This window comes from Solea solea, chromosome 13 (genome assembly GCF_958295425.1).
Source record: "Solea solea chromosome 13, fSolSol10.1, whole genome shotgun sequence".
NCBI lineage: Eukaryota > Metazoa > Chordata > Actinopteri > Pleuronectiformes > Soleidae > Solea > Solea solea.
This window is the reverse complement of record NC_081146.1, coordinates 12,005,371-12,019,670: the sequence shown is the minus strand read 5'-3', so window position 1 is coordinate 12,019,670 and position 14,300 is coordinate 12,005,371. Positions and strand designations below refer to the sequence as shown.

At 40.0% G+C, this 14,300-nt stretch overlaps 2 protein-coding genes across 3 annotated transcripts; both read left to right on the top strand.

Annotated features, from left to right (window-relative positions):
* Nucleotides 1–225: 225 nt before the first annotated feature.
* Nucleotides 226–3,733, top strand: pigv (phosphatidylinositol glycan anchor biosynthesis, class V). Its single transcript, XM_058648738.1, has 3 exons — nt 226–603; nt 1,721–2,887; nt 2,973–3,733. The coding sequence occupies exons 1-3, from the start codon at nt 541–543 to the stop codon at nt 3,258–3,260; spliced, it is 1,518 nt and encodes a 505-aa protein (XP_058504721.1). The 5' UTR covers nt 226–540; the 3' UTR covers nt 3,261–3,733.
* Nucleotides 3,734–5,354: 1,621 nt separating this feature from the next.
* zdhhc18a (zinc finger DHHC-type palmitoyltransferase 18a) lies at nt 5,355–13,681 on the top strand. 2 transcript variants are annotated; one of them, XM_058647987.1, is made up of 10 exons: nt 5,369–6,094; nt 7,399–7,559; nt 7,771–7,920; nt 8,611–8,748; nt 8,873–8,924; nt 9,497–9,599; nt 9,687–9,799; nt 9,952–10,057; nt 12,308–12,378; nt 13,318–13,459. In XM_058647987.1, the coding sequence occupies exons 1-9, from the start codon at nt 5,862–5,864 to the stop codon at nt 12,347–12,349; spliced, it is 1,098 nt and encodes a 365-aa protein (XP_058503970.1). In that variant the 5' UTR covers nt 5,369–5,861; the 3' UTR covers nt 12,350–12,378; nt 13,318–13,459. The 2 variants fall into 2 exon arrangements, with proteins under 2 accessions (XP_058503968.1, XP_058503970.1); XM_058647985.1 differs by lacking the exon at nt 12,308–12,378 and having other exon boundaries at nt 5,355–6,094; nt 13,318–13,681.
* Nucleotides 13,682–14,300: the final 619 nt, after the last annotated feature.

Sequence of the window (14,300 nt, the reverse complement as noted above, 5' to 3'; positions counted from 1 at the left end):
TAAACGCCACCTGCTGGAGAGGGAGGGGAAAAACTACTGTACTGTCGTTCGTCGATAATATGTACAAATAAGAATAAAAAAGATGAGTCACTCACGGGAATTAAAGCCCACTTATCATTTATTTATTTCATACAACGTTGTCAGAGTATACTTCATGGTTTACGCAGGAGGTGAAATTACTTCCTCGTCTGCGCCCACGAGATTTTAGTTTGAAATGTATCTCCCTGTTGCACCGGAAGTGATACCGAAGGGAGCATAGAAGGAAAGAATGTGGGGACAAACATCGAACCTGAGCTTTTCGTAAACAAACGCTGTTCTACTGCTAACGAGCGGTCATTGGAGAAAAATAATTATCCGCACCTGAAATAGTCAAACGAAACAAAGGCTTTGACAGAGTCTCATTTTACCCGGTGGCTGCTCTCTGTTAGCTATGTTAACGGAAGATCATGATGAATCGAGCTGTGACTACCTCGTAGCAGCAACAATGCTCGGGCCTGTCATAACCGGCCTTTTCACACTTTGTCCGTCACATTAGTGACCATGGATGTCAGAGCAGTGCTGCAGTTTGCCACATTCACCAGGAGCCTCTCGCTCCTGTTGCAGGTACGTTAAGGACAACGTGAGTTAGCATGTTGCATGCGTGACATTCTGCTAATTACTGCAGCTTACCCACTTCATAGCCTCTAGCCCTTCATTTCCTGTAATGGTTTCGTCTAGGCCTGGTTTGATGTAGAATATCGCTTTGAAATTTTATGTGGAATTGTAATTAATTTGCAGAACATGTAAGCTAGTTTTTATTTTGAGGGTAAAAGACGAGTAAAAGACAAGAGCATTCAATAACAGAAAGAAATATGAAACATTATTTGCAACGTCACAGAAAAATACAGTTCTAAATTAATACAAGAAAAATATAACTCCTTTTTGTGTGTGAAAGGAGTTGGAAGGAATGATGGAAGAATAATAAAATGGGCAAGAATAATGTTGAACAATTATATTCAAGCCTACATTTCAGTTTCCATATTCATACATTATTCTATCTAATCAGTCAGTAAATATTTGTCTGTTTTCTAATATAACCATGTTTCACCTTTATAAATGTAAATGAATGGTGTAAAAGAAAACCCAGCATCTACTAGTTTAAATATAAAATTAGACTTTATTTTTGAAACATTGAAAGCACTGACAAATTCAAATGTCCATACTATTTTTTTCAATTTTATTTAACCTTTGTTAACTGGTTTAAAGACCCATTGAGATCTCATTTACAAGGGTGACCTGGCCAAGACGTCAGTCGCACAAATTCAAAAACAGATACAGATTACAAACAAGAAATTAAAATAAACTGGTTTAAAAGTAGTTGACAGTGCAGGAGTTGTGAACACAGTAACAATTTCAAGAACGCAGGCACTGGTCAATGGATTCCTGTTGTCTGTCATTTAAGACAGACAACTTAAACTTGCCATTTTGAATGTATTTTAAATGTCTATACATATGGACGTCTATATTTTTATTAGGTTTTTTTAATGTTTTTGTTCATATCATAAAAATTATAATTTTTCATGAAAACTGAATGAAAAGTAAAACAATTATTTGTTTTTGTATCATAGCAAATAAAAGGATGTAATAAATATCTCACAGTCAAAGTGTCTAGTCCAATCCCATACATGGCTTTTTTTTTTGCATCAAAAGCTTATTTTAACACTGTAATGTTTCTCCTCAGGCTGTGTTGAACGCTGTCATCCCAGACCATGAAGCTGATGCGTTCATGCCCCCGCGGACAGAAGAGCCTCTGTACCTGGATTCTGCAGTGGAGTGGTTACTGGGTGGCCTCTCTCACTGGGATGCAGAGCACTTCCTTTTCATTGCAGAGAGAGGATACCTCTATGAGCACAACTTTGCGTTTTTCCCCCTCTTCCCCGTTGTGCTCCGTGGCCTGGCAGAGACACTGCTGTGGCCACTGAGCGGCTGGCTGAGTGTGCGGGGCCGTCTGCTGGTGGCTGTTGCTGTAGGTAATAGTGCCCTCTTCCTGCTGAGTGTGGTCGCCCTGTACGCCCTTAGCAGAACAGTTCTGCAGGACCGACGTCTTGCTCTGCTCTCCAGCCTTCTTTACTGCATCACACCTGCCAATGTTTTCATGACTGCTGGATACTCCGAGAGCCTGTTTGCTGCCCTCACGTTTGGTGGTCTGTTCCTCCTGGAGAAAGGATTTACCTTCCGGGCCTGCTTGGCGCTCAGTATAGGCACTGCAGCTCGATCCAACGGACTTGTCAACATTGGATTCCTGCTGTATCTACCATCACTGCATGCCATTTCTCAGATTCGTGTGTATCGCACAGCAACAAAAAGCCACTTCAAAGTCTTCCATTACATTTGGGTTATCATCCGTCTCCTGCTCACTTCCCTCTTGGGAACTGCCATTATTGCTCTTCCCTTTTTTGCTTTCCAATACTATGGGTATAGGACGTTTTGCACACCATCTGTCTCCCTGGAGCAGATCCCTTCAGCTCTTATCTCACTGGCTGAACGGAAAGGTTACCGGGTACCAGATGAAAATGGTCCACCACCCCTCTGGTGCATGAGACCCCTTCCCCTTCTTTATTCTCATATCCAGGACGTGTATTGGGATGTGGGCTTCCTTCGTTACTTTGAGCTGAAGCAAACACCAAACTTTATTCTAGCTCTACCTATGGCTTCCCTCGGCATAATGGCAGCTTATGCATATTTTATAGCTAATCCAGAACTCTGTCTGAGACTTGGGCTCTGGGAGACAGGTGCAAACAAAGGGCTTGAAAAACCCACACCGGGATTCTTCAACCCCAGGGTGTTTGTGTATATTGTGCACTCTACAGTACTTCTGATTTTTGGAACTTTGTGCATGCATGTGCAGGTAGGTAAAACATGTATTCACCCTTTAGTGGAACATTTAAACTCTCTAAATGTGATTAACATGTGTTCATTTCATATTTTTACAGGTTCTAACCAGATTCATGGCCTCCTCATCTCCTGTGCCATTTTGGATAAGTGCTCATCTACTCCTCCTCAATGAGCCACTTCTTCATCGTAGGAAAACATCCAACCCCAGCATACAGCTACAGACAAATTCCAGAAATGGATGCAAACACACACCTCAAAACCCCATAATTGCACTGCTGCTGCATTTTAAAATTTGCTCATCTACCACACAAAGCATCCTGGGATACTTCCTCTCTTACTGGGTGCTTGGGCTGGCACTGCACTGTAACTTCTTGCCATGGACATAAATAATTGCAATATTTATGTGTAGGACTAGGTTATTTAGCATATTTGACTTGACATGAATCCACAAACAAAGCCATTTTTCTCTGCAATTGTTACATTACAGACATTATAATGATGATAATAATATTACTGTAATTAAATCCAAATCAAATCAAAAACAAAATACTTTGCCTAATATTTTGGTGATGATGCCCAACTCGTCTTGCTTTCATTTTTAATGCAGATGTATTTATGTAGTAGTCAACACATTTTATTACCACATCTTCATCAAATATGTTTGTTGTTGACTGAGAGCTTTTGGTGGTACATTTTTGGAAAGACTGGTTGTACTTGGGAAAGACACTTGCTGAAATATTAAGATTTTATCTACTGTTTGTTATTGCACTGCATGTTTGTTAGAATTATGCCAGGATAAAGCTGGGGTCTTTTGGATGTGACTGAAAAAATAAAGATTTTGTTGCAGTAAAATATAATTGTATTGGTTTGGAGTCAGTGTGTTATATCTTTTTAAATATTGATATTAATCTATGTTTATAGTCAGTTGTCCTAAACTCAAATCCATCGGTCATTGTCAGATATATGGAGCAATGTGTCTTTGTAGCAGCTCAAATTGTAGATGTTTAGTTCTATCATTGTTCAGAAAAACTTGATATTTTTTTTCTAATCTGATTAAAGTAAAAATCAGAAAAGTGACTAAATTCCAGTATAAAACACACTGGTAACATGCTGTACTCCTATGAATACAATCATTCAATTTATTTCCTTTTGTTTGGTTGTACTGTATACTCTGTTAACACTTTATATTGAAAGTTGTATGTTGGTAAGCCTGTATATCACTACAACTACAAAAACTAAATTTTTTAAATTAAATTTAGTTTAAGTACTAAATTCAATTATTAGAACAACCTGATGAGAATGAATTTTACAAGGGATACATTTTGTATATATATTTCACAACATAGCTGCTGTTAAAATAGCAACACAGATGAAACAAGCAAATGAACTTCATAAAATTAAAGCTGTTGTGTGTGACATTTAAATATAAACTGTTACAGTCAAATAATTGTCAAATGAGTTCACACCATGCTTATTAAGTCTGACAGCTCCACACTACTCCACACAACTTTTACTTTTCACGACTGATGTTGGGAAGGCACAAGCGTAACAGCTATGCTAGTAAAGTGAGACACCAGTAAACTTTCGGTTAAGTAATTATCCCTGGTCCTCTGAAACATGAGATGCATTCAATTTACATTTAACTACGTCCCACTGAAGAATTTGGAAAAGAGCATGGACGCAAACATTCCTGGGGGTAGACATTGTTACCCTTAGCAATACTAGTCTGTAACAATGTTTTACATGGTATTTTGCACACACAAAGAGCATAGCAACATGTCCATGGATAGAAATGGAACAGTACTATGTGTGCGACTGACTTAATATGAAAACAAATAAGTCAAAAGTACAATTAGCGGTAAAAGTAGTATTTTTACTGTTGAGTGGCAGCCATCTTGGAATCCTATCAGGGTTTGTGACTTTCCGAGTTGGAAAAACGTTCTGAGGGGCGTTCCAGTTCACAATTCCAACTTGGGATTCGGAAATTCTGACTTCCAACTAGAACTGATGGGCACCATAAGTTTAGGGCTGGTAGCAACAATGGCTGATGACATAAATCACTCACTGGAGTTTTAAAGGTAGACATATTCACAGTTCTTCAAAACACAAAATAAATTAGAATGTAACTAAATCAGTACACCCTAGCCTTCTCATTTCCCGAAGAGCATGAGAATACTATAGCTAGAAATGCTGACTTGGCATTCTGAACCGACTGAACTGAAGAAAATTAAATATTTGCGATTAAGAATGCTGGACTCTCTCCATTGCCTTTTAACTGTTCTCTCCATTCATTCATATGAGGAAAAATGCAATCACCTTTGCCTTTGATATGCCCTTTCTATATGCCCTATGGATTCAAGTTGCAGAAAATATAAATTATTTCAAAAAGTATCAAGATTGGGGGGTTGGGGGGGTTAAAACTAATGATAGTGAGAAAGCATTAATGAGCCAAACGTTTTGATGTACAAATTGTTAGAATGACTGAAAAAATAGGAGTATAATAATACAATATATATTACAATAGTCATATAATAATTTAAGAGGTTTGCACATTTCAACGGGGATACAATATGTGTCACACCTCTATCGTTGACGTCATATCCGGCTTATTTTCCGCTGCACCGCTAGTAAAAAGGAAACCGCACGCATCGTAGAGCCGGAGCTGACTTTGTTGACTCTTCGATACAAAAAGACGGAGTCCGCGAAACGAAATCAGCATAAATATTAATATGTAAGATGGCAGTTAACCTCGAGCGAACCCTGGGTTCGATTCAGCGCGTTAAAGTCGACCGCGGAGGACAATTACTGTGTTGAAGCCTCAGAAGACTGCCCGCTGGTTAACTGAACGCCAACCGAACAGAGACTGTAATGTACCATGACTGAATCTTGAGAGCACCGTCTCTCGAAAAAACGCGACGCGGAAGGAGAGTGTGGTGTGGATGTGCCTTTAGCTACCTCCGAGCTGTGTGAATATCACTGTTTACACCATGAAGAACTGCGAGTACCAGCAGATCGACCCGCGGACGTTGGTTGTGTCGCCCTCGTCGGCGCAGAAACACACGGAGAAGAAGGCTGAGCGGCCGCGGAGGAAATGGGAAGTGTTCCCAGGGAAGAACCGGTTTTTCTGCGGTGGACGGATCATGCTGGCCAGACAGAGCGGTGTCCTTCCTCTGACTCTGGGCCTTATTGTTTTCACTTGTGGCCTTTTCTTTGGATTCGAGTGAGTAACTAGTCATGACCTTTATGTATTCAGACACGATAGGAGATCGAGAACATGGATGTAGAGGTGCCACAACTGTGAGCTTTATTTGTGTACACAGATCAGCCAAAACAATGACACCAAATGATTAATGTTTCTGTGTGGTGGCTGTACATACATGTATACATACGTATAAATATATAATTTACAGTGTAAAGGTTGTGACACATGAGCAAAAGCAACTCCGAATATTTAAGTGAAATGCAGAGGTCCAGTGTTGTAGTCAACAGTTAACCTATCACACAATCACTAATCACACACAGACAAATGACAATAACATTTTACATTAGATTACATGGAGTTCAGGATACAAAAGTGTTATTGTCTTATACAGAAGTAAAGTTAAAGGTCTAGTGTGTAAAATTCAGGTAAAACTATTGTCATTTGGCAGAAATTGAAGTGCACAATCATGTGATTGTGTGACTTGTTGTTTTACATTACCTCAGTGATCCTTTCATATTTATATAAGGAGTAGGGATGCACGATATTGGACTCTTTGCCTATATCCGATATATCGGCAGTGCTTGGCCCAATAACCGATAACAATGTATTTATTATATATATGGTTTTCCCTGCACTCTTCTGTAGTGAAATTAATACAACATTTGCCTGCTTATATCACAGCAGGTGTAGATATAAAATGTCATATCGGTGGATCTTGGTGTGTTTGCTAATATCCGATAATACATTTTAAAGGCAATATCTGCCAATATTGTGTTGATAATATCATGCATCCCTAATAAGGAGCAGGGTTAGCTTTAAGGAGGCTGCCATTTTGGACAGAGTTTTGATGCCAACTGAAGTCTACATAGAACAGGGAAGGGAAGGGACGGAAGGGTGAGGTGAGGGATATTTATCCATGTGCAACTCCACCAGTAAATGTTCAATTTTGCACACTGTACCTTGGTATGGCTTTATACCACTTTTTGGTGTCTGATATTAATACTGTTATCTGCTATACCGACATCACACTTTTACCCCCCTCAAACAACTTGCTGTATGAGTCAATGCATTTCACCCCAGCTACAAGCAGCCATTTAGAAAAACTTCACTCACCTCCTGGTCACGTGATATCTTTCTTCACATCATGTTGTCAAGGTCTAGTGAAGCATTGATATTTGGGGTGTACACATTGTATGGATTTTATTGTATTGTATTGATTTTGACCGGTATATACGGATACTAACCTTAAAACAGATGACTGTTTTTAATGTTATGCTGATAGCTGTTTTTAACGATGTATTTAAATCTCTTTTTTTACACAGTTGCTCCTTCCTGGTAGAGCATCTGACGGTCTTCATACCTATGATTGCTGCGGTGCTCTTTCTGTTTGTTGTCATCTCCCTGCTGTGGACCAGCTTCACAGACCCAGGCATCTTACCCAGGGCCTCTCCAGATGAAGCTGCAGACATAGAGAAGCAGATAAGTAAGTGCCACCTCGGGGTTGTTTGTTTACTGTGGGACAGATGGGGTTAAGGAGCTTTACCATATGGTGGATGCATTTGTATTTGAACTGCGGACCGACACCTAAGCGGCTTACTTTAACCCACGTGGTGGAAGAGCATGGAAGCTAGGCAAAACTTTGGGTTCATGTGTATCCTTAGTGGGTTTCTCTGCTTGTATTTCTCTATTTTAAGATACCTCAGGATCCTCTACATATCGCCCCCCTCCACGGACAAAGGAGATCCTCATTAACCAGCAGGTGGTGAAGCTCAAATACTGCTTCACTTGTAAAATGTTCCGGCCTCCACGAACCTCCCACTGCAGCCTGTGTGACAACTGTGTGGGTAAGGATGTGTTGTGAAGTTGCCACTTATTCCCACTGCTTTAATTTAACTTAACAAATGAATACCTTTGCCAGGAGTAACACATTATACTTGTATCTGTGAGGGTTGTCATTAGTTTGGCCTGATGTAGACCACCATCCCCTCTTATACCACTAATCTGTGTCTGAAGTCTGAGGTGATGAAACACACTGCTATTAAACACAGACATTTACAGAACTAAAGATAGCACCCACAGAGCACAAACCTCAACCAAGGTCACCGTTTCCCCACATTGACACTGAATTCTCTGGATCTGTGTCTGTAACTGAATCACCACCAAAATTTCTTCCTTAGGCCATAACCTACATCCCCAGGAAATGGACACAAACATGGACAAAAACATAACCCCCCCCTCCATCAGCTGACTGCCAGAGAGCACTTACCACAAATTATAATAAGTGTGTGCAGGAGTTTAACAGGGTTTTTTAAGAAAAGCATCTATTGACACAGCAGAACAAGTTTGTTGGTCTTATGTTGAATATAAAAACTGGGTCATTGTGTTTCTTAGGTAAAAGTAAGAAACATTTTTGAAATGTTGACATAGAAACTGCGTAAATGTATTATGCTCTACAGTTTATTTAATATCGAACCCAAAGCTGCTGTAAAACCTCTCCTTTAATGTCTGCTATGCGCTCTGTTTTTCACCTTCAGAACGATTTGACCACCACTGTCCGTGGGTGGGAAACTGCGTGGGCAAACGCAATTACCGCTTTTTCTACAGCTTCATCATCTCTCTGTCATTCCTGACATCTTTTATTTTTGGCTGTGTCATCACACACATCACTCTCCGTAAGTATTCTCACTCTGCAGACAGACAGGATCGTCTCTAAGCAGTGGTGCATTGTTGTGTAATTTGTGTTATTGAGAAGCCTCTTTTTGAAGGTTTTTACAAATGTGTTCTTATTCTCTTCAGGTTCTCAAATTTGCAAAAGCCTTGTTCAAGCCATTCAAGAAAGCCCTGCCAGATATCCTTTGTACATATCACACTTCCATAATTAGTTATTAGTAATAGTAATTAGTTGGATGAGATCTTTTTGTTTTTATTTATTTTCTGCCAAGACGTAATCTAAGTTACACTGATGACAAGGCAATTTCCACTTCCTTCCAGCCTAAGCCCAAGCTTAAGAGGATCAAAGCGTTAGCAGTGGTTCTGTGCAGTTGTAGGTTTGCTGCCTCTTGTCCATGTGTGTTGATGTCAGTGTCTAGACAAGCATAGACTGCATGGCTGCAGCCATTCACAGGAAGTATGTGGGGTTTGTCATGGACTAGAGCACATGATTTGAGAAACGCATTGAATCTTATCGGTTCCTCTCCTGATGTAGATACTGAAGTTAAAAAGGGGGAAAACACAGCAGTGACACAAAACTAATCACTTCCTGGACAACACACAATCTAAACACCGCTGTACTGATAAACACAGATGGAGTCGTGTCAATTTGATAGGTTTAATCAGCATTGTGTGAACTCGTGGGATTTGTTTATATTTTATATCAATAGTAATAGAAATGTTATCATGCCTTGACACTTCCTTGTGTACTGTGGTGGAGTTGGTGGTTTGTTTCTTCTCCATCTGGTCTATACTGGGCCTCTCAGGCTTCCATACCTATTTAGTAGCCTCCAACCTCACAACAAATGAAGATGTAAGTATCCCGGGTTCATGTGTTCATGATTCTCAAACTAGACTCAGTCCAACAACTGACAGAGCACCTTCTTTATTCCCCGCACAGATAAAGGGCTCCTGGTCAAGTAAAAGAGGTGCAGACGAGTCTGGGAACCCGTACAGTCACAGCAGCATCATAACCAACTGCTGTGCAACGTTATGTGGGCCCATGCCCCCGAGGTGAGTGAGGAGATCTTAATCTTCCTCTACACACTTTCCTCTACTTTTCCTCTGAAGTTTCCTTGTCTGTCAGTCTGTGTAAGTATTCGTGGAAACACTTCCTTAGTCACAGCTCCGTTCATCAGAACATAACCCTCCGTTGTGTTTTCTAGTCTCATAGACAGACGAGGTTTCGTGCCTCCTGATGAGGCCATCCCTGCTGCGTCTGCCTCAGAGATAGAGCTGCCACTCTTCACGGCCAAGAATGACGCACACATGGTAGGATGAACCGGCATGTGGCCCCTCCCAAGTCCTGACTGTCCCCTAACCCTGTGTTAGCCCCCCCCCCCCCCCCCCCCCGTCCTTCTGTGTGCCTTATATATCCACCATTTGTGTTTCACTCCCTCACCCTCCAAACTCCCCAGGATTACAGATTCAGCACCTCAAGCAGAGTTAAGGACACACTGTATTATACACATTGAGTTTGTGTTATAAAAAGTTGCATTGAGTGTATATGTATATATGTTTATATTTGAGCATTAACAGTGTTCATCTTACAGTTTCTTCTGAAGCCATATATTTACAGTAGCCTTCTGATTGAAGGAGCTACACAGTTTAAAGGCTTTGGAGCTGCTGAAGACGTCGCACTGCTGTGTTATGTGTTATTGTAGCTTTAGAGCAAAGTGTTTGTGGACCAAATGTGTTGTAAGTCACTTGTTTCGACACCACCCGGCAGTTAAATGAGCAGAGAAACATTTAACGTGTGTTAAAGGATGGTGTTGAGTAGAGCTGCAACAGTTATTTGATTATTATTCAGTTACTAAATTAATTTCCAACTATTTTGTTAATGTTTTGAACAGTTTGAATGTTTTTTTTTTTATAAAATAAAAACAAGATTTCTGATTTCAGCCTCTAAAATGTGAATATTTTAATGTATCTGGTTTCTTTGGCTCTGTGGACAGAACAAAAACATTTATTTGAGGACATCATAACCTTTTTTCGGAAACACTGGTCGACATTTTACTTTATTTTATGGAGGAAATAAGTTACAGATAAATCGATGGAAATAATCGTCAGTAGCAGCTCTACTTGTTACACAGTGAGACACCACTCAGAAGTTAAAAGGGAATTTCTTCAAAATACGATTTCTTCATGCTGGTGTTGAGCTGCTCATACGTTATGTTATGGTTTGTTTGTGCTGTTGTGGAGTTGATTTTACCTTCAGCATGTTGCTGTATCTCCTTCCTTGTTCTTATTCTCATGTTTTCTTATCTGTTATGTTGGGGTGAAGGTGTGCGCGCACAAATACTGAGTTTTGGACATGCAAATGATATCTGATGATGTTTTGTGTTTATCTGGTCTATCTGCACTTTATTGGTAATCATTTGTCACATGCATTGAATGGATTTGTCTCAATATTGTCATGTGTCTTAGGTAAAGTTAAGGCTGGGCATTAAAAGATATAGTTTAAATTTCGACAAAAGAAGAGTTCAGTTTATGAACGTTTTTGTATTGCACAAACTTTGACGGGGGAACGCATAGATTTGCTTTGTATATCTTACCTCAGATTGGTGGATTATTTTGCTGTTAAGTAGAGGTCGACCGATATTTGCTGTCTTTCTTTCTTTTTTCTGGACAATATTTGTTTGTTTTCACAGTTTTTATACAAATTATACACAATGTTGCTAACTAAACATTTATTTAGAGGTCTGTCAATCTGCATTTTGTGTCTGCAGTGAATTTATGTAATTTAAATAAAAATGATCTATAAACTAAATATTAAATGCAATACTACTACTACTAAATATAAGAAACTGGTCTACCTCTGCCAAGTGTTTTTTTTTTTCCCTAAAAAGTCTTTTTATTTTTACATGCAGGATATATTTTATTTACCTAAAATATAGCATGTTATTTTCTATGTCAATTAAATAAATCAGTATTTTTGGGGGATTTTTATTTTTTATATTCTCTCTTAATTACAGTACTGTGCAAAAGTCTCAGGCAATCATTGGATTTGATGTTTTTAGCAATGCTACAATGACCATAGAGTATGAGTGTTTCTCAATCATTGAATTGGAACAAGAGACGTGTATGCACTTTTCGAATAACTTAAACTGGTTTAACAGGTTAAAGTATCAAGTATTTATTAAGTGTGGCCTATCCTGTTCAAGCGGAACAACAGCACAACTCTGGCTCTCTTTAACCTGAAGTGAAAGCCTAATTAATGTCATTGTGTTTATCCCTGTATTTCATGTCCAGACATTTCTGCTGTGAATGAGGTCTATTGTGCCAGGTTTATGTAAGACATGCTTGAACATTACGTACACATGACTCTTTTGCACAGAACTGTAGCTTTTAAAGATGTTGTATTTTATGAGTTTTTTTTTTTTTTTTAATTAGCTATACTAATGAAGTGAACTGTTATTGTGTTTATTTACTGTAAACGTGTGTGTTTTGTGCCTGTAGCTGAATCATTGGATGAGATAATTTTAAACTCAGTGTTGTGCTGTATCCATTCCACTCTGCTAGGAGGAGAACTGTCAGGATGTTGCTTTGTCCTGCACAGCCTGAAGGGCACTGCTGCATGTAGACGGTCGATGGTAAGAGTAGGGTTGAACGTCAAACCAATCGCAGCATCTCGTCATCTGCCACTCACTCTGCCGTCCTTCATTCTGTAGTTGCTGTTAAGCTTTGGAGTGCTTCTCGTTTCTAACAGTTGGTGTTTTTGTGCTGAACTTTTAACCTTTCACAGTTCGTTTTTGTGGTTGGTTTGCATTGCCGGTGTTGACGGATGCACTGTCTTGAGCATGCTTCACTACCATTCATTCATCCTGTCATTAACAGTCACTTATTCACATACAGCACTGGATGGAGCTCTTGTTTGAAGCTAAATGACTTTTCTCTTTGTCTTGTCTGTAGTTAGACGACGTCTGCGTCACGTCTCCCTCAGTTTTTGCTCTGAGCAAATCCACAAATCCAGCAGAAACTCTGGGAAGGAGCAGTATCATCTCCACATATATCTCTATATCATGGTTTTTGTAAACTAGTTTAAAAAATAACTGATATTTCTACAAGCTTGATGAACAGAAACATCTATACGTAGCAGATGCCAATTTCACTCTTTGAATTTGAAGGCTCACTTTGGTGAGAGGCTCTAAAAAAGTGTTACAGTTAAAAGAAAAGCATTCTATTGTAGATGTTCTGTGTCACTGTCCCATTCAGACTGACTTATATTGCCTTGAAGAAACATCTTAATTATCAATAATATAGATTAAAGTACAATCGCAACACAAATTGAATCGGTGTCCAATCGTATAGCGACAATAGCATATTGTCCTTGTCCTGCTCTTCACCTTTGTTCATTGTCGCCTTCTAATTGCATCGTCTGCATCTGCTTTTTTTGTTTCAAACTAATCCTGTCACTCACAGTTTTCTGTACATTTCTGTCCCACTTTTGTCCATCTTGACCATCAGCTTGACCTTTCGTGACCTGAGTCCTCTTTTTTTCTAACTCCCCTGTCTTCCCTTTCTGCACTTAGTGCACTCAGAGCACAAAGGACATGTTGGAGAGGATGGTCCACTCCTCAGACTTCCATGGCCTGTGTCTACCTGGCACCTCTAAGACCGCTCCGCTTGGTTTGGGGGTCACCAGTACGCCAGCACGATCCACACAGCCTTCGCCGTCTGCTCTGTGCTCACAGCAGCATGTTCACCAGCCTGTGGCCTTGCCGTGCACCACATACAGTAGAAGCAGCAAGAGGGACTCGCTGCTCTCCATCAACCCAGCGTTCCGTCTGGCGTCTCCCTCTCCATCACTGAGTCGTGTCAGCTTGATTCTGGACGATTCGCCCGACTCTGGCTTCGTCCCAATACCGTGAGCGTGTACCCAGTTATTAGAGGAGAACAGGACTTATTCCACTGCTTTTATCACTGGCAATGATTTTTGGCTATAAAGAGACAGTTTCCACAGTGGTTATCATGATGTGTGTTTCCTGGAGGCTTTTTATGTTCCGCGAGCTTTATCAACACTCTTCTACAATGTGTGTCCCTCGGGGCAGTGGCGGTAAATCTTAGTAACACATGGAAGCACAATATAGAGATATTTTTTTAAACACCTTTTATTAAGACACCCCGTAACTTGTCTCCACACTTTCCAAAGACACCCCAGCCATCGGCCGCAGTGTTTCAGTTCGCGTTATATCTCGTACAAACTGGTCTTTAAAGCGGGGGAAAACTTGCAGTTAAACTGTGGATGCAAGACGTACGCGATCAATTCAAGAGTTAGCCTTATGTCATGTCATCTGTATCAGCCCAGTGTTACTGTGTGGATCCATTTTGGCTGTTGTCAAAGCAATGACCTCTGTTTGAAGGCGGTAGACACGGTGCAGTCTGTGTGTTATTTTCAGTATTTGCATATTTTGTACATCAGCTGCTTCGAGCTAAATGGCACATATATTTTTGTAAAGTGCTTCACTTTAGGAAACAGTAATTGGAGGACGGTCCATTAAACACATGTGTTTGA

Bases quoted from the DNA above. Each gene is read 5' to 3' on its own strand.
- pigv (XM_058648738.1), top strand. From the start codon at position 541: ATGGATGTCAGAGCAGTGCTGCAGTTTGCCACATTCACCAGGAGCCTC. The intron at 604-1,720 runs GTACGTTAAGGA...GTTTCTCCTCAG, and splicing joins GCCTCTCGCTCCTGTTGCAG to GCTGTGTTGAACGCTGTCAT. The intron at 2,888-2,972 runs GTAGGTAAAACA...ATATTTTTACAG, and splicing joins CTTTGTGCATGCATGTGCAG to GTTCTAACCAGATTCATGGC.
- zdhhc18a (XM_058647985.1), top strand. From the start codon at position 5,862: ATGAAGAACTGCGAGTACCAGCAGATCGACCCGCGGACGTTGGTTGTG. The intron at 8,749-8,872 runs GTAAGTATTCTC...TATTCTCTTCAG, and splicing joins CATCACACACATCACTCTCC to GTTCTCAAATTTGCAAAAGC. The intron at 9,800-9,951 runs GTGAGTGAGGAG...TGTGTTTTCTAG, and splicing joins TGTGGGCCCATGCCCCCGAG to TCTCATAGACAGACGAGGTT.